Genomic DNA, 23804 nt, shown 5'->3' on the forward strand with positions numbered 1-23804 from the left:
ACACTCAAATAACACATCCTAGATCTGAATGAATGAAATATTCTCATTGAATTCTTTGTTCTGTACAAAGTTGAATGTGCTTTCAACAAAATCACACAAAAATCATCAATGGAAATTAAATTTATTAACCAATGGAGGCCTGGATTTGGAGTCCCACAGAAAATTAAAGTGGAATGTTGAGAGTGTGTGGACCCCATTTGGAATGTAATGTCCTTAAAACAAGTCAAAATGATGCTCAGCATTGTGTGTGGCCTCCATGTGCCTATATGACCTCACTACAATGCCTGGGCATGCTCCTGATGAGGCGGCGGATGGTCTCCTGAGGGATCTCCTCCCAGACCTGGACTAAAGCATCCACCAACTCCTGGACAGTCTGTGGTGCAATGTGACGTTGGTGGATGGAGTGAGACATGATGTCCCTGATGTGCTCAATTGGATTCAGGTCTGGGGAATGGGCGGGCTAGTCCATAGCTTCAATGCCTTCATCTTGCAGGAACTACTGACACACTCCAGCCACATGAGGCCTGGCATTGTCCTGCATTAGGAGGAACCCAGGGCCAACCGCACTAGCATATGGTCTCAAAAGTGGTCTGAGGAGCTCATCTCTGTACCTAATGGCAGTCAGGCTACCTCTGGCGAGCACATGGAGGGCTGTGCGGCCCTCCAAAGAAATGCCACCCCACACCATTACTGACCGACTGCCAAACCGGTCATGCTGAAGGATGTTGCAGGCAGTAGTTCGCTCTCCACGGCGTCTCCAGACTCTGTCACGTCTGTCACATGTGCTCAGTGTGAACCTGCTTTCATCTGTGAAGAGCACAGGGTGCCAGTGGCAAATTTGACAATCCTGGTGTTCCGTGGCAAATGCCAAGTGTCCTGCACGGTGTTGGGCTGTAAGCACAAACCCCATCTGTGGACATCAGGCACTCAGACCAAACTAACCGTTTGTGCAGACACATGCACACATGCACACTTATGGCCTGCTGGAGGTCATTTTGCAGGGCTCTGGCAGTGCTCCACCTGTTCCTCCTTGCACAAAGGCTGAGGTAGCAGTCCTGCTGCTGGGTTGTTGCCTTCCTATGACCCCCTTCACGTCTCCTGGTGTACTGGCCTGTCTCCTGGTAGCACCCCCAGCCTCTGGACACTACACTGACAGACACAGCAAACCTTCTTGCCACAGCTCGAATTGATGTGCCATCCTGGATAAGCTGCACTACTTAAGCCACTTGTGTGGGTTGTAGAGTCCGTCTCATGCTACCACGAGTGTGAAAGCACAACCAACATTCAAAAGTGACCAAAACATCAGCCAGAAAGCGTTGGTACTGAGATGTGGTCTGTGGTTCCCACCTGCAGAACGACTCCTTTATTGAGGGTGTCTCGATAATTGCCAATAATTTCCATCTGTTGTCTATTCCATTTGCACAACAGCATGTGAAATTGATTGTCAATCAGTGTTGCTTCCTAAGTGGACAGTTTGATTTCACAGAAGTTTGATTTACTTGGAGTTATATTATGCTGTTTAAGTGTTCCCTATATTTTTTTGAGCAGTGTATGTAGCTGAAGCAAGAACACGTAAACCAAGCCACTCTGATTGTGCATGCACTGGAACTAGAATACAACTGCACATGCGTGGACTTGAAATAGTGCAAACTCTCCAATGTTGGACAGGTTTGGGTCATGGTCAGCTTGACTCTTCCTTTGAGAGCCTTCACTTATGGCGTATATTGGGATGAAATGTTTTTACAAAATGCAATGTGTCCTTTAGAAAGCTGAAAAGTTATTGTAATAGCTAGTAATGGTGGTTAAGAGAAACTTTCTTTCAGGTTTCCTTAGAATTTAAAATGCCTATTGTTTTTTTTTTTTCCTTTAGGATTTTGTTGACAATGATGGGAAATCTCTCCAATAACAACACAATCAATGTGGAAAACTTCAAAGTATTTACAACCTCAAGCATCATCTGTCTACCATTTCTTCTGATCACGTTCCTCTTTGGATTGGTCATCAACACTCTCCATCTCTGGATTTTGTGCTTTAGGATGAGAAGAAACCTCAACATAATTTGGTTTTCCCACCTCATTCTCTGCAATTTAATCTTCATTTTCGTCATACCTTTTTTAGCCATTATGTTTTTATACAGTCCTCACTGGGTTCTAGGTGAATTCATGTGTAAATTTTTAAATTTTCTTTTGTCACTCAGTATGTACGGATCTGTATTCTTCCTCACCGTCATCAGCGTTGACCGATACTGGTTGGTTTTTCACCCTCATTTTTACAGGAAACACATGCATGCTCACAAATCTTCATTGATCTGCCTTTTACTTTGGGGTTTAGCTTTTTTATGTGGTTCTCCATATCTTGCTTTTCGACAGGTCCATCAGGAAAAGAACATAACCATTTGCTACAATGACTACACCCTCACTGGTAAAAAAGACGTTGTATACGAAACCAAGGTCAAGTGGGTCATGCTAGTCTTTCGTCTGTTGGGAGGATTCTTCATCCCTCTAGTTATTATCACTATCTGCTACCTTAAAATTGCCTTCAAGATTAAAAAAGAAAACTTTACGAAATCCAAGAAGCCTTATAAAATAATAACTGTTGCTATAATATCTTTCTTTATCTCTTGGATGCCCTATCACTTGTTGTATGGAATGAGCATCGAGAAGGGATTGTTCGGAGAGACAACCCTACAAGCTCTGAAGGTCTTTGCCACCATATCGGCTTGCTTTAACGCCTGCTTCACTCCAATCCTATATCTTTTCATTGTGGAAAAGTTCAAAAATATATTCAAAAAATCTATACTGTCCATCTTCCAGGCGGTATTAAATGATGCTTTCCTCAAGAGTACAGACAATAGATCGGAGCCATGCTCTATCTCGGTTAGAAAGTGTGAGTTTAATGAAAATACCCTCTAAGGCAACTCTTAGTTGAAAGAATCCACCACGCTCAGAGAATCTTTACCTTTAAATCTTTCTAATAATGCTAAGGGGAAAATTAATGCAAAGTGTCCTAATAAAGGAAACCCTTCAGCAAATTAGAGTACAGATTTTGGAAAATGGAAGCTGGCCTTCTTTCAGACTGCTTCCATAATCCCACCCTTATATTTAAGAAGTGCTCTGACCGCTATCAGGAAATATTAAAAAAGAATCAAAATAAAATTTTGGACCTAAATACAACCTAAAGTTAAAAAGTGACCATGCATTTTTGGACATTGGAAAACATTGTATAATATGCATATAGAATAGTTTATATTAGTAAATTGGTTTATTAAGCGTCAAAGGTTCAAAGGGTTCACCAAACTCGACAGTCCCAGTCTTTTCTGCCTCCCAACCTTTATTACTGGGGAAACCCCATGCATCCATTCTTTTCACCGAAAGGGCTGCTATAAGAGGAATTTAGTATTAGTAATAGCCAGCTAAAGGAATCATTACCATTTGTGATAAGTTTTCTAAAAAACTTGCATCAATAAGTCATATCGAACACAGATGTACAGTATGTTACACTGCTGGTCTCCTCACAGTGGGAAATCCACCACTGCTCCCGTTACATTTATACAACTCAAGAAGTGGGAAATCTGCAGTATGTATCACATAGGAGACACCGAGACTGCGGTATACATTTCATCGGAGACACTGGGACTGCTGTATACACATCACATAGGAGACACCAAGACTGTTGTATATACATCAAATAGGAGACAAGGGGACTGCTGTATACATATCACATAGGAGACACTGAGACTGTTTTATACATATTGAATAGATGACACCGAGACTGTTGTATATATATCAAATAGGAGACACTATGACTGCAGTATATGTATCACATAGCACACACTAGGGCTGGAGTATATACGCCACAGGAGACACTGGGGCTGTGGCATAGACAACACAGGAGATATGGAGCTGCAGTATAAACATCAGTAGAGTGATATGGAGCTGCTGTATCTATATCACAAGAGACATTGGGCTGCGATATTTAAATCAGTAGTCAGAACTGGGGCTGCAGCATAGACATCACAGGAGAAACGGGGGCTGTCACTGCTATCTTCTGTGGGACGAGAGCACATTGTGGTTTAACAATGTCCTGACATTGGCACTGGCCAGAGTAAGGATGCAATCTTCCATTGCACAAGCCACAGTGTTCAGTGGTGTCCTCTGAGAGTAAGGAGAAATTAAAGAGCTGGCAGCCGTCAAAATGCAGCTGCCGGCTTGAACACGGCCAGAAAAAAAATAATCGTGGGTCGCAAATGTTCTGTGGGCTTAGGGTTCCCCACCCTGATCTACCAGCATTCAAGACTATGTCATTACCTTATGTAAGACTATAACCATCAAGCTCATTCCATGCCCGAGAATAAAATTGTTAAAGGGAACCTGTCACCCCCCCAGGCATTTTTAAGTAAAAGAGCCACCTTGTGCAGCACTAGTGCTGCATACTGACAATGTGGCTCTTTTACTTAGCATCCCTTCCACCACAGAAATAATTGGTTTTAAAATTGGTCAAAAATACCTGAATTTTGACAGGGGGGCAGGTCTTTCCCCCTCTGACAGATGCCTCGCATCCATCAGTCATTTCTTTCTTCAGTATTTGGCGTCGCCTCCTCAGCTTCCTCTGAAATTGTGGTGCCTGCGCTGTACTATATCTTCTTGGACATGCGCAGTTAGCGCTGCCCATGCTCTCACATCACATCCCAGCTTTCCTATCGCACGGCCAGAGGTCCCGCCCCGTAGTCGCTTATGATTTATTCACACTGCGGGGCTGGGAATCTTGGGCATGCACAGTAGTTCTCTTCGTCTCTCATGCCCCAGATTCCCAGCCCCGCAGTGTGAATAAATCAGAAGCGACTGCGGGGCGGGACCTCTGGCCGCGCAATAGGAAGGCCGGGATGTGATTTGAGAGCACGGGCAGCGTTAACTGCACATGCCCAAAAAGATATAATACAGCGCAGGTGCCACGATTTCAAAAGAAGCTGAGGAGGCGGTGCAAAATACTGAAGAAAGAAATGACTGATGGATGCTAGGCGTCTGTCAGAGGGGGAAAGACCTGCCCCCCTGTCAAAATTCAGGTATTTTTGATCAATTTTAAAATGAATTATTTCTGCGGTGGAAGGGATGCTAAGTAAAAGAACCACATTGTCAGAATGCAGCATTTATGCTGCACAAGGTGGCTCTTTTACTTACAGCTGTGGCCAAAAGTATTCACACCCTGCAATTCTGTCAGATAATACTCAGTTTCTTCCTAAAAATGATTGCAAACACAAATCCTTTGGTATTATTATCTTCATTTAATTTGTCTTAAATGAAAAAACACAAAAGAGAATGAAGCAAAAAGCAAAACATTGATCATTTCACCCAAAACTCCAAAAATGGGCCAGACAAAAGTATTGGCACCTTCAGCCTAATACTTGGTTGCACAACCTTTAGCCAAAATAACTGCAACCAACCGCTTCCGGTAACCATCAATGAGTTTCTTACAATGCTCTGCTGGAATTTTAGACCATTCTTCTTTGGCAAACTGCTCCAGGTCCCTGATATTTGAAGGGTGCCTTCTCCAAACTGCCATTTGTAGATCTCTCCACAGGTGTTCTATGGGATTCAGGTCTGGACTCATTGCTGGCCACCTTAGAAGTCTCCAGTGCTTTCTCTCAAACCATTTTCTAGTGCTTTTTGAAGTGTGTTTTGGGTCATTGTCCTGCTGGAAGACCCGTGACCTCTGAGGGAGTCCCAGCTTTCTCACACTGGGCTTTACATTATGCTGCAAAATTTGTTGGTAGTCTTCTGACTTCATATTGCCATGCACACGGTCAAGCAGTCCAGTGCCAGAGGCAGCAAAGCAACCCCAAAACATCAGGGAACCTCCGCCATGTTTGACTGTAGGGACCGTGTTCTTTTCTTTGAATGCCTCTTTTTTTCTCCTGTATACTATGTTGATGCCTTTGCCCAAAAAGCTCTACTTTTGTCTCATCTGACCAGAGAACATTCTTCCAAAACGTTTTAGGCTTTTTCAGGTAAGTTTTGGCAAACTCCAGCCTGGCTTTTTTATGTCTCGGGGTAAGAAGTGGGGTCTTCCTGGGTCTCCTACCATACAGTCCCTTTTCATTCAGACGCCGACGGATAGTACGGGTTGACACTGTTGTACCCTCGGACTGCAGGGCACCTTGAACTTGTTTGGATGTTAGTCGAGGCTCTTTATCCAACATCCACACAATCTTGCGTTGAAATCTCTTGTCAATTTTTCTTTTCCGTCCACATCTAGGGAGGTTAGCCACACTGCCATGGGCTTTAAACTTCTTGATGACACTGCGCACGGTAGACACAGGAACATTCAGGTCTTTGGAGATAGACTTGTAGCCTTGAGATTGCTCATGCTTCCTCACAATTTGGTTTCTCAAGTCCTCAGACAGTTCTTTGATCTTATTTCTTTTCTCCATGCTCAATGTGGTACACACAAGGACACAGGACAGAGGTTGAATCAACTTTAATCCATGTCAACTGGCTGCAAGTGTGATTTAATTATTGCCAACACCTGTTAGGTGCCACAGGTAAGTTACGGGTGCTGTTAATTACACAAATTAGAGAAGCATCACATGATTTTTCGAACAGTGCCAATACTTTTGTCCACCCTCTTTTTTATGTTTGGTGTGGAATTATATCCAATTTGGCTTTAGGACAATTCTTTTTGTGTTTTTTCATTTAAGACAAATTAAATGAAGATAATAATACCAAAGAATTTGTGTTTGCAATCATTTTCAGGAAGAAACTGAGGATTATCTGACAGAATTGCAGAGGTATCAATACTTTTGGCCACAACTGTAAAAACGCCTGGGGGGGTGACAGGTTCCCACTCTCTCCTGCGAAAGCCTGCTTCACTCCATCATGAAGAGCCTCTGTATCCTATGAAATAAGTAAAGGGGTACATAAACATCAGCTATCCACTTCTTCCAATCCGAAATTAATACAAACCACCAACCAAACCTCCAGACCAGATTTTCCAAATTTATGCAGACCAAGCCATCTCTAAAGATCCCAGACCACAACTCACCCCTCATTTACCACTGACAAAACCCCATCTTTAAAGCATCAAGACCTGTCTCTTTCCTTTTCACAGACCCTCTACAAAACCCTCCTTTATCCCAGAGACATCCCATCCCAACACAAAAATTCCCAAAAACACAATTTTTATGCAGTTTATGGGACAGAATTAGCCTTATATTTTTGGAGAACCTCCATTGATGCAAAGTTGAAAATACTTTTATGCTTTCTGACTACACAATTTTGCACCATGTTCAAATATCTAGTTTTATATAGGTCTGTTCTCCAAACCACTAACATTGCATCCTTGTTATAATACTAAAACAATGCAGCTTTTAGGGGTAACAAAGCAAACTCAATAAATCCTCTTAATCAAAATATCTATTTAGTATCTTTCTTGAAAATAATCAATTTCAGATTTTACTGGATTTCTTTGTTCTGTCACCTGGAATCATGTTGATAATCTGCATCGGAAGCGCTTGATTGAACAGTAACTACATGGAATAAATGGAGGAAATGCAAACGTGAAGGCAGATTAACTGCTGCTCTACATAAATATTAATGTCCACTGGGCACCGATTCACTGTTCTATTTACCATAACAGGTGTGCAATTTCCCAGAAGAAAAAATAATATTCACTCTTTTTCAGAATGATGCAGCATGAGTAAATGTGAGTTCTTTATCACAAAACCCAATGAAGAATTAAGAGTAGTTTATGAAGACGAGAAAATATATTCTTATTTCCTCTTGAAAACAACACTCCTGACCAAAAAAGCCCCATTGATCATCAGAAGATGGCCCATTAATAGCACCACCCCGTACATGTGGCTGTACCTGGTACTGCAGAACAGACTCATACAGAGACTGAATTTTCCTTTGAATGATGGGGCTCTGTAGGCTCCAAAAATAAATACGGTAACTCATCAGTCTGAAGTGGACTCGTGCTTCTCTTACCCACCAGAAAAGGATGAGTGATGTCATGATTGTTAGGTGTCAGGTTTCTGCATCTGCTCTGCAGGAATCCGGTGCCTCACATTCTGCGGTCTCCTGCTGTCTATCTACTGCAGAGGAGATTGTTTTGCAGCAGCAGACTGCTCCAGAGACTAAGTCCCTCTGTGCTCCTACTGGGCATGCTCACGAGACGACCTCCCATTGGAAATCGGGAGTCATGTGCCCAGGTCCTGCTCCAGATCTCATTGGTCCATCTCGGAGATCTGGAAGGTCCCGCACGGCTATAAAAAGCACGCATGGACGTTCCGCCATGCGCTAGTATAGACTATACTTGCTATGTGTGAATGGTGACAGATGTATGATTCTGGTGACTGACTCATTTGAAACCCCTTCCCTCTGATATTACGCATGTGGATAGGGAATTAGTTTAGCAGTCAGCGCCAGTCAGTGGCAAGCCTTAGGCCACTGCGCACACCGCACCTCTACGCTAGCGTCCGACATTGCGCCTGCTTCCAGCTTTGTCGTCAAGTGGCAGTGTTCTATGCCGCAATGCAGTTGCAGTTCTTCTTGGCGCCCGCAGTAGCAACGCCGCACACACGGTAGGTCTAGAGGGACGCAGCTCCTCTGTCTTAGGTCCTGCTCCTGTGAACAGATACCGTGTGTGCATTCTCCTGAGGCGTGTGATACTAACAGGCTCAGTGTTTTTGCATGTTTTTGTTGCGGTGTATCTGTGTGTGGACAGAGCCCGCTTTGCGTACTTGGGTGCAGTTGAATCCGTGTGCATTATACCGCCATAATGCTCCTCGGTTATTACCTAGCAGCAGTCATATCACCTACTGCACGGTGGACCCCGAGCGGCGAACGCACTTTATTATCATTTTTATTTAGTGCGTTCCGCCATTCTTAACAATGATGCTAGCATGGTGATGTCACTTAGGAGTGTTATTTCCAGTAAGGATTCTCCATTAGAGGGAAAGTCAGTTTCTCTTCAGTGGACTTAAAGAAACATGAATAGAGATGAGAGATCCCAAATTTAAAAGTTCAGGGTTCGTAACGGACCGTTAGTGTCCGGCGTTAAACGCCGAACACAGACTTCTGCTGGAATTCCATTTTAATGTTCGGAGTTCCGAGGGAAGTTGAGAGAGAATTGTACAGCTCAAAAATTTGGGTCCCCATTTTTTCAACGAGGTCTGGGTTCTAGTTCAAGTTCGGGTGCAGTTCTTTGCAATAAAGTTTGATTCGGGTGCCAGAATCTGAACTTCCACAGGTCCGCTCATCCCTATATATGATCTCTACTGAATCCAGAACTATCAACTTTTCCAAAAACTGTGATCAGTAAGGGGTTCGATGTAACAGAGTGTCACCCCCAGCCTGTACACATGGACCATACTGTAATCAGGTTTACATTAGCATTCCTTGTCCTGTATCTGGTGGGGGCATGCCTGTCTTTGTTCCCCTCTGCAGGGCGCATCTCCAATACACAAACCTGTAGACAGACTGCAGACAGGGTTTCTGGAACATTCTTAATGCTTGATGGGCAGAGATATTAAGAGTGGTAGGACAATAAGCCACGTGGAATTGTGATGTTTTACAACTCAGCTGGATTTAAGGACCGAATCTAGAGATTATTGTTGCAGATTCGTTGGCGTCGGATTACCGGGTGGCGTCCTCGGGTCAACTCACTTTGTGTGGACTCATTGTGGACACTGTAGCATTAAACTCATTTGTGCTGCTCAGTTCCCTGTTCCAATAAATCTCATTGGATTGTTTATCGGCCTGGTGTTTCTTCCTGCTCTCTCACATACCCCGTCACATTCGAGTCTTATAGAACCCCTTCATTCTGAAAATAGCTGTCGGTCTCAGATCAAAGATCCTCCCGAATATGAGCTTGATTTGCTATATCTGTCTATATACCCCTCATTATGGTATACAGTGGTGTGAAAAATTAAAATATGGGTTTCTGTATTGTGTATTTTATATGATTTCTTTTATAAGAAGTCATGAATCTGTGAGTGGACTGTAGAATTATCCACCCATCACCATGAAGGATCTCGCGAATGGAACCATTGCCATTCCCTTGAAAATGGAAAGAAAGGATAATATCATTAATCCCTTAAATCCTAAAATAAACTTTGAGCTAAATATAGGTATATATCTAAAGTGAAGGCGCATCCTCCCAGGGTGGAAATAATAATTAGAAAATTACACATGTCCATATATTTTCTATTCATTGGGGACAAGGGAAAATTTTCTTATCTTGGAATCCAACTGACCTCCCCCAATTTAATGAAGTAAATCTCTTCAATATCCAGAAAACTGATCTGATTTATTGAATATTTCTAAGGTCGAACTTTCCAGGATAGGTAAAATCATTGCTTACAAAACAATAGTACTACCCAAACTACTTTATGTACTGAGAGCCATTCCAATATTTATTCTTAAAATTTGGTTTCAGAAATTACAAACGCGATTACTAAGATTCACCTGGAACAATAACAAACCTAGAGTAGCTAGGTCTATATTGGTGGATGTAGATGTTTGAGGCGCTTCCTTCAGAGGATCCATAACCGAATTTTGAAAATGAGGGTTGTATAGCCAAAAGACCATGTATCGCTGATGTTGGATCAGGTAATATTTTACTGGATATGTGCACCAAATTAAAAAAATGGAATAAAGGAATAATAGACAATAAAAAGTATTAAAAAAAAAGTGTTTCGCCCTTGTAGGCCTTCATCAGGTGTACACTGTAGATCTATATTTGTTAAGAGGAAGAAAAGAGGCGGTTTTAGTCTGCCAAATTTACACGGATATTACATAGAGTGTTGCTAAATTGAGTCAAAAATGGACAGATGAGAATAAAAAGTCTGCTTGGGTCTCAATTGAAAAGTCCCGTAATGAGGATAAACCTCATAGAGCATTAATTATAGCCCATTTGATTGATCAATCTATCCCCCTTCCTAAAGACCCACTTCTGAAATCAACCATAATGGGGTGGAAACAACTTAAAGAAATGTCCAAAAAAGAACACATTTTTTTTTTCCAATTACATACTATACTTTTAGAGAAATTAGAAATATTGATCCCTACATTAAATCTTTCATCATGGAATAAACAAGTTATCGCTAATTTAAAGGACATGATCATGGGTGACTCACTAATAGAGTTGAGAGAATTTTTCAATACTCAGTTTGGATTACAATCGTCGATGAATATTGTATTTGCAATATTCGCCGAACACAGCCGAACACCATTGGAATCAATGAGAATAGAAATCATCGACTATATTCGGAATCGATCGTCAAACATAAATTCTGCACGGATAGGGTACCAATATGGCAAGAATATGGGGAATTCGGCAATCGTTTACAAAGATATTCTCTCAACTCTTCTCACTAATTCCATTTCAAAATTTACAACAGGAATTTGAGAACTCGGATAAGGAACTTGGTCACTAGCAAGTCATTAACTCTTTTCTTAAAATAAAGAAAGGTATCTAATTTATATTCCGTCTAATAATTACTAATCTACTAATTAATCCTTTCATTAAACTTTTCTGGGAAACAAGGAAAATCTATCAACAATTCATTGAAGATTCCTCTTTGGTTAAAGGCTAAACATTCAAGCCTGGGAGAAGGAGTTAGATTTTCAGTTCGATAATGACCATCTGTTACAAGCTCTTGACACCACATAGGCCAACAAATATTGTGCAACACTACAGGAAATGCATTAATAAGTCTTTTCAAGTTGGTATTATTCTCCGCAAAAACTCAGTTTAGTACATCCTGCTCATTCTCACCTGGAGGAACTGTGGCGAGTTTGTGAACATATCTCATATTTTTTGGAATTGTCTTTTTTTCGAAGAAGATCTGGATAGATGTCCAGGATCTCTTCTTTAAATTAACACATGTTAATATCCCACTTACTCCACAATTAGTTTAATTTTCAGTAAGTATAGAGGATCTACCAAAGCAAACTTTGTCATATACTCCGAACAATTAAATATCTAATCGCAACCAAATGGAAAGACCCCAACACTCCCAATATAACAGAAATCATACATGTTAAAATACAATTTTGCAATAAGGTATAAACAACATAAGAGATATTTGTTAAGTTGGAACTTATGGATTAAAAACTTTACTCCATAACTGAGTATCAATGAGTCCATTGATTAAAACTGATTAAACTGTTTTAATGTTAATTCTATAATCAGGTTGTTTCAAAAATGTTCCTTATTCCGATTGATTCAACTTATGTATACTGCTTTCTGCATTATTTTCCCATATATACATTCCTCCCCCCTCTAATTTCCCATTTTATTTTCTCCTATATTGCCCCATTCTTACTTTACCTTTTCTTATTATAATATAAATTAATAAAAATATTTGAAAACATTATCCATATTGTTCCAGAGATATCACCTTGCTACCTAGTTTTCCTTTTCATGTAAATGCCAATGCTATGTATATTTTATAATATGCTCATAATGTGGTGACCAATTGGGCTGTGTGTTTGAATAGTTAATATTCGGTGTTGTTGGTTATAAGGCTGTTTCAGGGGCATTTAAGGTTCCTGTTTCCTTACAGTGGGAGTCAGATAAATATAGACTCAGCGCGGCAGAAGGAAGAAGGCGATGCATTGGAGTTCAGTAGAAAATGACTGCATCATAGCTAGCTAGAAGTAGGGGTGAGTGAAACTAGTTTTACATAGTGTGGGGAGAGCACAGGGGAGCAAAGCTAGAAGCTAAAATCTCAAGGCAATACAGTCGGTGTAGATTTCTCAATTAGCTGCCCACAAACGGGTAAAGACCTGGCATGTCTATGGGAATCTGTAAGCTGAAGCCTGACAGTGAAGAGGAATGCCATCACAGAGAAGTTGATGACCAGGGCACCTTCATGTGAGTAACTAATACCTTATAGCTGTATAGTTAGACTGCGGGAGTGCATGAGATTGCCAGACAAGTTAAAAAAATACTATGTACATGCAATTTTCTCACCAGACTTAAGTGAGAAACCACTTTTTCACTAAGAGACAACGTAAGTTATATGTTAGGCGTCGGATTCCTGCAGCTGCATGGCAGGAATCCAGAGCCATACATCCAGCGGTCTCCCATTCCTTTCCGACCGCTCAGGGACCTGCACAGCAATTTCAGCAATCCAGGCGCCCTGCTCAGACCAGCTCTCTGAGTCTGGATGTTGCTGCCACCTCTGGACCAGCAATGGTAGCGCAACCTGTTTTGCAGGAAACCACTCCAGAGGCTAAGTCCTCTTGCCGCGCTACTGGGCATGCCCACAAGACGATCTCCCAGTGGAGATCAGGGGTCACGTGCTCAGGTCCTTGTCCTGATCTGCTTGGCCCATCTCAGAGGTCTGGAGGGTCCCGGAAGCGCATGGCTATAAAAGGCCCGAATGGCCGCTCGCCCATGCGCTAGTATAGATTATACTTGCTATGTGTGAATGGTGATGGATGTATGATTCTGGTGACTGACTCATTATGAAACCCCTTCCCTCTGATATTACGCATGTGGATAGGAAATTAGAGTTATAGTCAGCGCCAGTCAGTGGCAAGCCATATGCCACAGTGCATAGCGCACTGCTACACTAGCGTCCGTTAGTGTGAAGCCTCACGGCACTATCGTACAGCGGCAGTAGTTACCGCCGCGCTGCAGTTAGCAGCACTTACTGGCGTCCGCGGTAGCGACAACGCACGCCCAGTAGGTCAAGACGGACATGGACCTCTGTCTTGGGCCATGTCCTGTGACCATATACCATGTGTGCACGCCAGCTGAGACCTGTGAAGCTAACAGGCTCGGCGTTTATGCTTTAGCGCCTCTGTGAGTTAACAGAGTCCGCTCTGCGCACCTCGGGTGACGTTTAACCCGAGCGCAGTATACCGCCATATATAGCGAGTCTGCCATTACTCAGCAGCGGTTGTTACACCTACTGCACGGTGGACCCTAGGCGGCGAACGCACTTCCTATTATTTATATTTAGTGCGTTCCGCCGTCCCTAACATTATATATTTAGAGAGGCCACCACCATCCAATCACCCCTGATAATTTTATAGAATTGTTACTACTTTTGCAGAATATTACCTATATTGTTATCCATATTTTTGCTACTACTATTATTTTAGATCTTTTTTATATATATCTTTTCTTTGCCTGTTCCTTATCACGTCTATGTGAACATTTTCTTCTGCCAGAACCAGATTATCTTCATGTCAGTGTTAATGCAGGTTTAGCCTGAGTTTATTTTTGTTCTTGGGTAAAACAAACATGAGTCTATTCTAGGCCTTGCAGCAGGTCTGGATTTAATCTGTCCATTTACTGCGCCATGCAATTATTATACTTTTCCCTGAAATAAAAATAGAAGCAGATTGTTTTTTTTTTTTTTAGATCAAAGACTTTTGGACATTTGGTTGTATTTTTTTTGCTATTATTTTCGCTTCACTGATCTACTCATCTTGAGTTTCATAATGTTTTACACTCTAGTTACCTCCGGAGCTGCACCCAATTCAGTTCACGTGGTTCTGATCTTAGATGTGGGATCTGTTATTCACCTTTTCTATGAAGTTCACGCTCTATAAACATTCAGAAACATTCTTAATTGCCAATAAATCTAGTCTAGATGGAGGAGAGCAGACATGGGAGGGATAACAGGTATTAAGTTGGTGTTTGGAGGTCTGTATAACATTTTTTACTGTATCAAAAGGATTTTCTCATCATTGATCTTAAGGAGCTCACTGCTCCTCTGCCTCTTCTCTTCCTGTTTGCCGGGGGGTGGCATGCTCCTGATGATTGACAGTTCATGCTAGTGGCATGGTTCAGTTGCTGGTCAATTCCGCATCATCGGAGAAGCCCATTGGGAATCAAACTATCCAGATACGGTACAATAGAGGAGTCGATCACTGATCAGATTGAGTTGCTCTTTAAACTTCATTTCATTTTAGTTTTCACTTTTCTTTAGTGAATTTATTCGGAGAACTCTTTTAGATAGCTAGAACTTAACCCAAATCAGCAGAGGTTAGCCAATACAGATTTCCCAGAGAATATTTCTATTTTACAGTTGGAGCTGTTAAGTGAACATAACACATCAGTTTGTTCTTCTAAATAGCGGGACCCCCGATGGGTGATAAATATAAGCAGGCAGCTGTGCTCTGCTACAAATTATAACCATATGGGACTTCAGGATGCATACATCCGCATAGCATGATGAGCACTACGGCTCGGCATACCCATTTCCTTAGCTCATGTGGTTCATCTGTTTCAATTTATGTCAGCAACTGGCAACATATTCTGGGAATCAGAGACACTTATCGTTCATCAACAAGGAAGGATTCATGTAACGGTCTCAATGTACAGACCATACTATCGACATTATATATAGTTTCTAATGACAAAGACAACTGGGGTTATTAACGGGTTTGTGGACTTTTGCCGCCAGCTATTATTTCTAATCTAATGAATCTAAGATGCACTTCTCAAATGTAGCAAACAACAGAACGGCCCTAGAAAGTTAAAGGGAATGAATGACGCATCTCAACACTTTACAGTAGGCTCCCATTTATGAGCACAAATAGGTCCTATAGAACGAGTTTCATGAGATATCCCTTTAATTATTTTTGTTATATCCACTGTTTTTAACTTAACGCTACTTCTGTTGAAAAATGCCTTAAATTGTGCTTTCAAATTATACTTATCACATAGTGCCCTGTTATGAAAACACCGTACTGTAGAGTGCCCAAATGTTTGTGCCAAACATCAGCCAAATTATACTGTTGCCTAATTACCAATTAGATTCAGTCACACTGCCATAATACATCCCAAAACTGATATGCTTAAGTATATACCACCATATAACACTCAAATAATAGCAACATATGGTAACCAATAAGGATGAGACAATCGATTCTCAATGCATCAAATTTGTTTCAAATTTACCAAAATTTGCAATTTCTCGCAAATTTTGGGAAATTCTATTTGTGCAAATCCAACAAAATTTTGGCTAGTCCGCCTCCATTTTGCTGGATTCATACAAACTAAGAATTGAATAAAACATAAAAACTTCATATTCACCTAGCCCCTCACCTGTCCCTACCGAGGCTTCGCCCTACCGGTAGGTCTTTGCCACAGCACTGGATTTCTCTTCACTTTTTACTGGAGCTTCCGGTGCTAGTCTAGCCATGACACACTTTCTGATGTCACAATATTCAGCACCCCACATGTCCACATTGGAAGACATGAGTCATAATGTCATGACATTAGAAATGTCAGAAAAAAGTGGAAATTGGACCCTAGTGGAGCAGCTGCATAAGTGGCCAGTGGAGGACCGGTGGGTAGTAAGAGGAAAGGCAAAGGTGAACTTTTAGTAACTTATGACTCTGTCCCGATGCATATGTTTATCAAGGCATAAAAAAGACTTTTTATGGCACTTGGGGTTTCTTCAATTTGCATATAGTACAACCCCATGGATAGAGACAAACACCTTGGTCGCCTCAAAAAGACCTTTTTGAATCAGGGTTACCATCCAAGAACAATTGAAAACCAAATTACAAGAGCCACCAGATTGTCAAGGAATCACCTGCTAAATTACAAAGCTAAAGAAGAAAATAACCGAGTGCCTCTAGTAGTCACCTACAACCCAAATCTGGAGGTGCTAAGGGGAGCTGCACGGAAATTACAACCTTTACTACAAAAAGATGCCCGATTGAAATCCATTTTTCCAGACCCCCCACTGCTGTGTTTTAGGCAGCCCCCAAATTTAAGAAGCATCATTGTCAGAAGCTCCCTGTCCTCTCCAACAGCTGCAGGAACCTTTCCTTGCAACCAGAAAAAATGTAAAACCTGTCCATTTATAATGACCACGGACAAGATAAAGATCCCCAACTCACATCAGGACTACAAGATCGCAGGTACTTTCAGCTGCATTACATCTAATGTGGTGTACTTAATTATTTGTACTAAATGTCCAACTGGGGGTCTGTATGTGGGGGAGACAGGGCAAAAGCTTAGAACAAGGATGAATGCTCATCGTCACACAATAAGAGAAAAAAGAATGGATCTACCTGTGGCAAAACATTTCTGTATCCCTGATCACAGCAGTGTGGATATGAAATTACTGGTATTGAAAGGTAACTTCAATTCTCAGAGAGAGAGACGAGTTTGGGAGTACAAATTTATGACGACCTTTGACACTCTCAGTGCTGGAATGAATGTGTCGCATGGATTTATGTCTTTTTACATCAATTAAGGAATTTCCTTTTAAAACCGTGTGGGGGCATCACAACACAGAACTAGACCCCAATCAGAGGACCATAAAACATCCGGACTCCTTATCTATGAACTGGTCCAATGTTTATATTTATGTTTCTCCCTCTCCCATATTGATAGTTCTGCTTCACGTCACTTCTCTTATCTATTGAATTTTTTCTATGCTGTATTGTGCATAAATATGTGACTTCAGATTTTGTATTAGTCTAGCCTGATGAAGAGACCTGAGTAGTCTCAAAAGCTTGCAATGTGTTACCATCTTTTCAGTTAGCCATTAAAAGGTATCAACTACTGAGGACTCTCAATCCTGAATATTTTTCTATCTACTGGCTAACACGGTACAAAGATATACATCTTTCCTGTATCAAAATGGAGGATACCAGAATGTACCGCATCTTTATGGAACTAAAACCACTTCTGAAGAAACGTGCACAAATGGACAGCGACATTTTTTTCTTATCTAAATGCAAAAAGGAAAATCTAATTCCCAAAGGACTCTGGATTACAAACCCAATTCTTCATACCTACAATACCCATTATGCACAAAACCTTTGTCACAGGACTTCTGAGAGACTAAGGAACCACCTTTTACATGTCTGCTACAGCATAAGGAGTAAAGTCCAGGGGCAATTTGAAACTCTGAGGAAAACACTTACAGAAAGCACAGATCAAAAATTACAACAATACTACAACAAACTACGGACCTTTCTGGTTCATAACAAGGAAAAGAAACTGCACAGACTGCGTCTCAATTCAGGACTCTATACAAACAGATACAAAACAAATCTAAAACCTGACAACTTGGACAACCACTTCACTCCAGACACAAAAGCATCTAACTGTGTCATCAATCTCTCAGATTATAAACCCAACAAAGTGGAACTGGCCGTGCTTTCTAGAGGACTCTCATTTTGTCCCACTAAGGCCCTAGATAAAACTGAACTCTGCAGTGATATGGAACAGTATTTCAGGAGACTGCGCCTGAGGGAATATTTCAATGATACAGAAGATTCAGAAAACACTCAGACCGAAGGAAAAGGGATCGTAACAACTAGGAAAAGGTCAGACTGGACACCTTCACCTGGACGCAACCCTCATTTGGATAAATATATAGACTCCTTCAGACATTTGATAAAATCCACAATCATAGACACTAACAGGAGACAAGCATCCAACATCAGTGCCCAGGAGAGAAAGGCCATACAGTCTTTAAAAACCAACAAAGAAATCATCATTAAACCTGCTGACAAGGGAGGTGCAATAGTCATGATGAATACGTCAGACTACATGAAGGAAGCAAACAGGCAACTTATGGACACATGCTACTATAGAAAATTGGAGTCGGATCCTACACAGGACTATTACAAGGAACTAAACAAGTTGGTTTCTTGTCTGCCTGACCAGTCCTTAAGAGCTGGCGATGACCTGATACCAGAGACTCCAAGAATAGGGACATTCTACATGCTTCCCAAAATCCACAAATCTGGAAATCCAGGAAGACCAATTATTTCATGTGTGGGCACCCTCACTGAGCAGGTATTTGGATGGGAAGAGGGTATTCTTAAACCACTGGTGAAGGATACATCCAGCTATATTCAGGACACAACTGACCTATTGAATAAACTAGCAGCAATAGGTCCTCTACCAGAAGGAACCATCCTGGCCACCATGGATGTGGAATCTTTGTACTCTAATATCCCACACCAAGATGGTTTAAATGCCTGCAAATTCTTCATGGAAAACACAGGGACTGATGCTGATGCTGTGGTGAAACTTATAAAATTCATCCTCACCCACAATTACTTTGAATTTGACAACAGGATCTATCTACAGGAGACTGGCACAGCTATGGGAAGTAAAATGGCTCCACAGTATGCAAATCTTTTCATGGCAAAGCTTGAAAGTGACTTTTTGTCCTCATGCCCCATCAGGCCCCTGGCCTACTACCGTTTCATTGATGATATTTTAATCATCTGGACGGAGTCTGAGCAACAGCTAAAGACGTTCCACGAACAGTTTAATCAATTTCATCCCACCATCAATTTAACACTCAACTACTCCAGTACTGAGATTAATTTTTTGGACACCATCATTAAGCTAAAAAACAATGAAATAGAGACATCCCTGTATCAGAAGCCAATCGACCGTCCAACATACCTTAAATGGGACAGTTTCCATCCAAAACACATAAAGAACTCTATTATCTATAGCCAAGCCATCAGATACAATCGTATATGTTCCAACCCCATGGATTGAGACAAACACCTTGGTCGCCTCAAAAAGACCTTTTTGAATCAGGGTTACCATCCAAGAACAATTGAAAACCAAATTACAAGAGCCACCAGATTGTCAAGGAATCACCTGCTAAATTACAAAGCTAAAGAAGAAAATAACCGGGTGCCTCTAGTAGTCACCTACAACCCAAATCTGGAGGTGCTAAGGGGAGCTGCACGGAAATTACAACCTTTACTACAAAAAGATGCCCGATTGAAATCCATTTTTCCAGACCCCCCACTGATTTGTTTTAGGCAGCCCCCAAATTTAAGAAGCATCATTGTCAGAAGCTCCCTGTCCTCTCCAACAGCTGCAGGAACCTTTCCTTGCAACCAGAAAAAATGTAAAACCTGTCCATTTATAATGACCACGGACAAGATAAAGATCCCCAACTCACATCAGGACTACAAGATCGCAGGTACTTTCAGCTGCATTACATCTAATGTGGTGTACTTAATTATTTGTACTAAATGTCCAACTGGGGGTCTGTATGTGGGGGAGACAGGGCAAAAGCTTAGAACAAGGATGAATGCTCATCGTCACACAATAAGAGAAAAAAGAATGGATCTACCTGTGGCAAAACATTTCTGTATCCCTGATCACAGCAGCGTGGATATGAAATTACTGGTATTGAAAGGTAACTTCAATTCTCAGAGAGAGAGACGAGTTTGGGAGTACAAATTTATGACGACCTTTGACACTCTCAGTGCTGGAATGAATGTGTCGCATGGATTTATGTCTTTTTACATCAATTAAGGAATTTCCTTTTAAAACCGTGTGGGGGCATCACAACACAGAACTAGACCCCAATCAGAGGACCATAAAACATCCGGACTCCTTATCTATGAACTGGTCCAATGTTTATATTTATGTTTCTCCCTCTCCCATATTGATAGTTCTGCTTCACGTCACTTCTCTTATCTATTGAATTTTTTCTATGCTGTATTGTGCATAAATATGTGACTTCAGATTTTGTATTAGTCTAGCCTGATGAAGAGACCTGAGTAGTCTCAAAAGCTTGCAATGTGTTACCATCTTTTCAGTTAGCCATTAAAAGGTATCAACTACTGAGGACTCTCAATCCTGAATATTTTTCCATATAGTACAAAGGATGCAAATGGGATTTTCCATCCAATTTTGAATCTGCCAAATATAATTCTAGTAAACCAGGTAACCTCTTCAGCAATGGCAACCATCTTTGGTGCCCTCTTCAATAATGGCAGCTGATAATTTCTGTCTCGCTACACAAGTTGCACTCCCCTAACGTCCATCACTCCACGGCTACATCTGCATGCAAAATAAATATTTATTGTATGCACAAACAACATTATGAGATGAAGCATTAGTCATGCACAGGCTCAATCATGTCAAAATGGACTAATAAAAATGCAGATTGCTGTTTACTCATTTTCTGAGCTGTGGTGTTTTAATTTTTTTTTTTAGGCAAAGAATAGATATAAATACAGTTTCCCCCAAAACAATAGCTGAGCAAGTACAGTAGCTTGCAAAAGCATTCATCCCCTTGGCTTTTTCATATTTTGTTACATTACAACCTGTGTTTAAATATTTGTTAAATCCGATTTGTGTGTGATGCATCAGCACTAAATAGTCTAAGTTCGTGAAGTGAAAAAATATAGGATTAAATTATGGGATCAAATAACTAAAAATTGGCATGTGCATATGTATTCATCCCCTTTGGATGAAGCCCCTAAAAATTTCTGGTGCAAGCAATTACCTTCATAAGTCACATGCTTAGTGACAGGACATCCCCATGTGTGCGATCTATGTGTTACATAACTGTCAGTATATACACTTTAATTTTTCTGAAAGGCCACAGAGGCTGCAACACAATTAACAAGAAGCGCCACTAGCCAAACACCACAAAGAGCAAGGAGATCTCCAAACAACATCATGAAGACTAAGGAGGTCTCCAAACAACACCATGTAGACCAAATAGGTCTCCAAACATCACCATGAAGACCAGGGTGATCTCCAAACAAGTCAGGGACAAAGTTGTTGAGAAGTCCAAGTCAGGGTTGGATTATAAAAAAAATTCCCAATCACTGATGATCCCCTGGAGCACCATCAAATCCATTATCATCAAATGGAAAAATCATGGCATCACAATAAACCAGGTAAGAGAGGGCTGCCCACCAAAACTCACAGCCCTGGCAAGGAGGGCATTAATCAGAGAGGCAGCACAGAGACCAACGATAACCCAGAAGAGTTGCAGAGATCCCAAGCAGAGACTGGAGTATCTGTCCATACGATCACAGAAAGACTTTATGGAAGAATGGGCAGAAAGCCTTTACGTACACACAAAAATTGTAAGGCTAGTATTGAGTTTGCAAAAAGATGTGGGATACTCCCCAAATGTATGGAGGAAGGTGCTGTGGTCAGATGACACTAAAATTTAACTTTTTGGCCACCAATGTAAACGATATGTCTGTCGCTAAACCAACACAGCTCATCACCCCATAAACACCATCCCCACAGTGAAACATTGTAGTGGCAGCATCATGCATTGGGGATGTTTTCCTCAGCAGGGACAGGGAAAATGGTCTGAGTCAAGGGGAAGATGGATGGTGAGAAAATCAGGGAAATTCTTGAGCAAAACTTGTTTCAGTCTATCAGTGATTTGAGACTGGGATGGTGATTCACTTTCCAACAGGACAAAGACTCAAAGCATACTGCTAAAACAACACTTGAGTGGTGTAAAGGGAAATGTGTAAATGTTTTGGTGTGGTTTAAGGGCCCGTTACACATAGCGATATCGCTAGCAATATCGCTGTAACGTCACTGGTTTTATGACGTAGCAGCGATATTACTAGCGATATTGCTACATGTGACACTTACCTCCGACCTGCTCCCCTGCTGGCTATCGCTGATCGCGCGAGAACGTCCTGGACCATTTCTCGTCGGGCGCTTCCTGCTGGCCTTCCTGTGGCGCCGATGAGCGATGCGTGGACGCGGGCAGGAGGACGTCAGGATCGCCGCGTCTGACAGGTAAGTAGCGACCCCCGACCGCTGCTATGTCGCTGGTGAGATCTGCCTGTGTGGCAGCTCACTAGCGACCACTTAGCGATGCACCAGCGATCCATATCGTTGTTGGGATCGCTGGTGCATCGCTAAGTGTAATGGTATCCTTAGTCAAAGCCCAGACCTTAATCCAATTGAGAATCTGTGGTCAGATTTGAAGATTTCAATTCACCAGAGGAAATCATCTAACTTGAAGGAGTTGGAGAAGTCTTTCCTTGAGAAATGGGCAACAATCCCAGTGGCAAGATACAGAAAGCTCATGGGAACTTATCCAAAGTGACAGTTTAGACATCCCTGATGGTCTAGGGTATGTAAAATAAAATACCAGAACTGGTCTAAGGCAGTAAATGTAAGAATGCCTGGTGGTTTTGGGTAAGGAACATGTGATGTCTGAATTGGTCTTTTTGTATCAGTTACCAACATATTGAATACAGTAGACCACCAAGCAATTGACATTGGTACCTTTAGAATTTAGATCACCAACTTTCCTGAAGGGTTAATGCTAATTACTTGCTGATCTAGTGTTCTGAAGACATTAGTGGTAATTAGTGATGAGCAAACATGCTGGGATAAGGTGTTATCCATGCTCGGGTGCTAACTAAGTGTCCGGCCTGCTCGAATACTATGTTCGAGTCCTCTTGGCTGTTAAACAGCCACATCACATGCAGGGATTGTCTGTTTCTTAGGCTATCCCTATATGCGTTGTGGCTGTTGAACAGCAGTGAGACATGCAGCAGCGGGGACTCGAACATATATTTCAAGCACGCCAAAGTCATTCATTTATCATACGAGCATGCTCAGATAACACCTTGCCCCTGCAGGTTCGCTCATCACTAGCAGTAATATCTCTCTCGATATTAGACAGTAAAGGGGATAATTTAACTTTACCTGCTGGTCTAGGATCAGGAAAATGTAATACCCAAACCGAAAATTATCAACCTCATAAAAACACTAGACAACCATGTCATTAGCATTGACTGTTTTAGTACATAGACCATCACTTTATTGGAGGTCTAGGTACTGAAATCATCAGTGGCTTACCAGTCGAGTGTCTTGAAGAGGACAATGTCAAAATGCCAATAGCCCTGGTGGCTTCAGGTCTAGGGTAGGGAATATGCAATACATGTACTAGCTGCTTATATCACTTCCAGGACTATTATTTACGGTCTGTTTGGTAACTCCACTGCTACAAATATTGGGTTAATGGGAGGGGCTTTGTGTAAGGTGGGCAGAGCTTATTT

The 23804-nt window shown here is 41.5% G+C and overlaps 2 protein-coding genes across 3 annotated transcripts in view; one reads left to right on the forward strand and one right to left on the reverse strand.

Moving 5' to 3' along the window:
- The window catches only part of LOC141085332 (chemerin-like receptor 1), a 175237-nt gene that overhangs the window by 40966 nt on the left and 110467 nt on the right, over positions 1–23804 (reverse strand). The gene's annotated exons all lie outside the window — the stretch shown is intronic.
- Positions 1884–3001, forward strand: LOC141084897 (probable G-protein coupled receptor 33). Its single transcript, XM_073569850.1, has one exon. It carries the CDS (start codon positions 1884–1886, stop codon positions 2910–2912), a length of 1029 nt encoding a protein of 342 aa, XP_073425951.1. The 3' UTR covers positions 2913–3001.

The sequence above is a fragment of the Dendrobates tinctorius genome, unplaced genomic scaffold (assembly GCF_039654945.1).
Source record: "Dendrobates tinctorius isolate UK_male_01 unplaced genomic scaffold, ASM3965494v1 ptg000028l, whole genome shotgun sequence".
Taxonomy (NCBI): domain Eukaryota; kingdom Metazoa; phylum Chordata; class Amphibia; order Anura; family Dendrobatidae; genus Dendrobates; species Dendrobates tinctorius.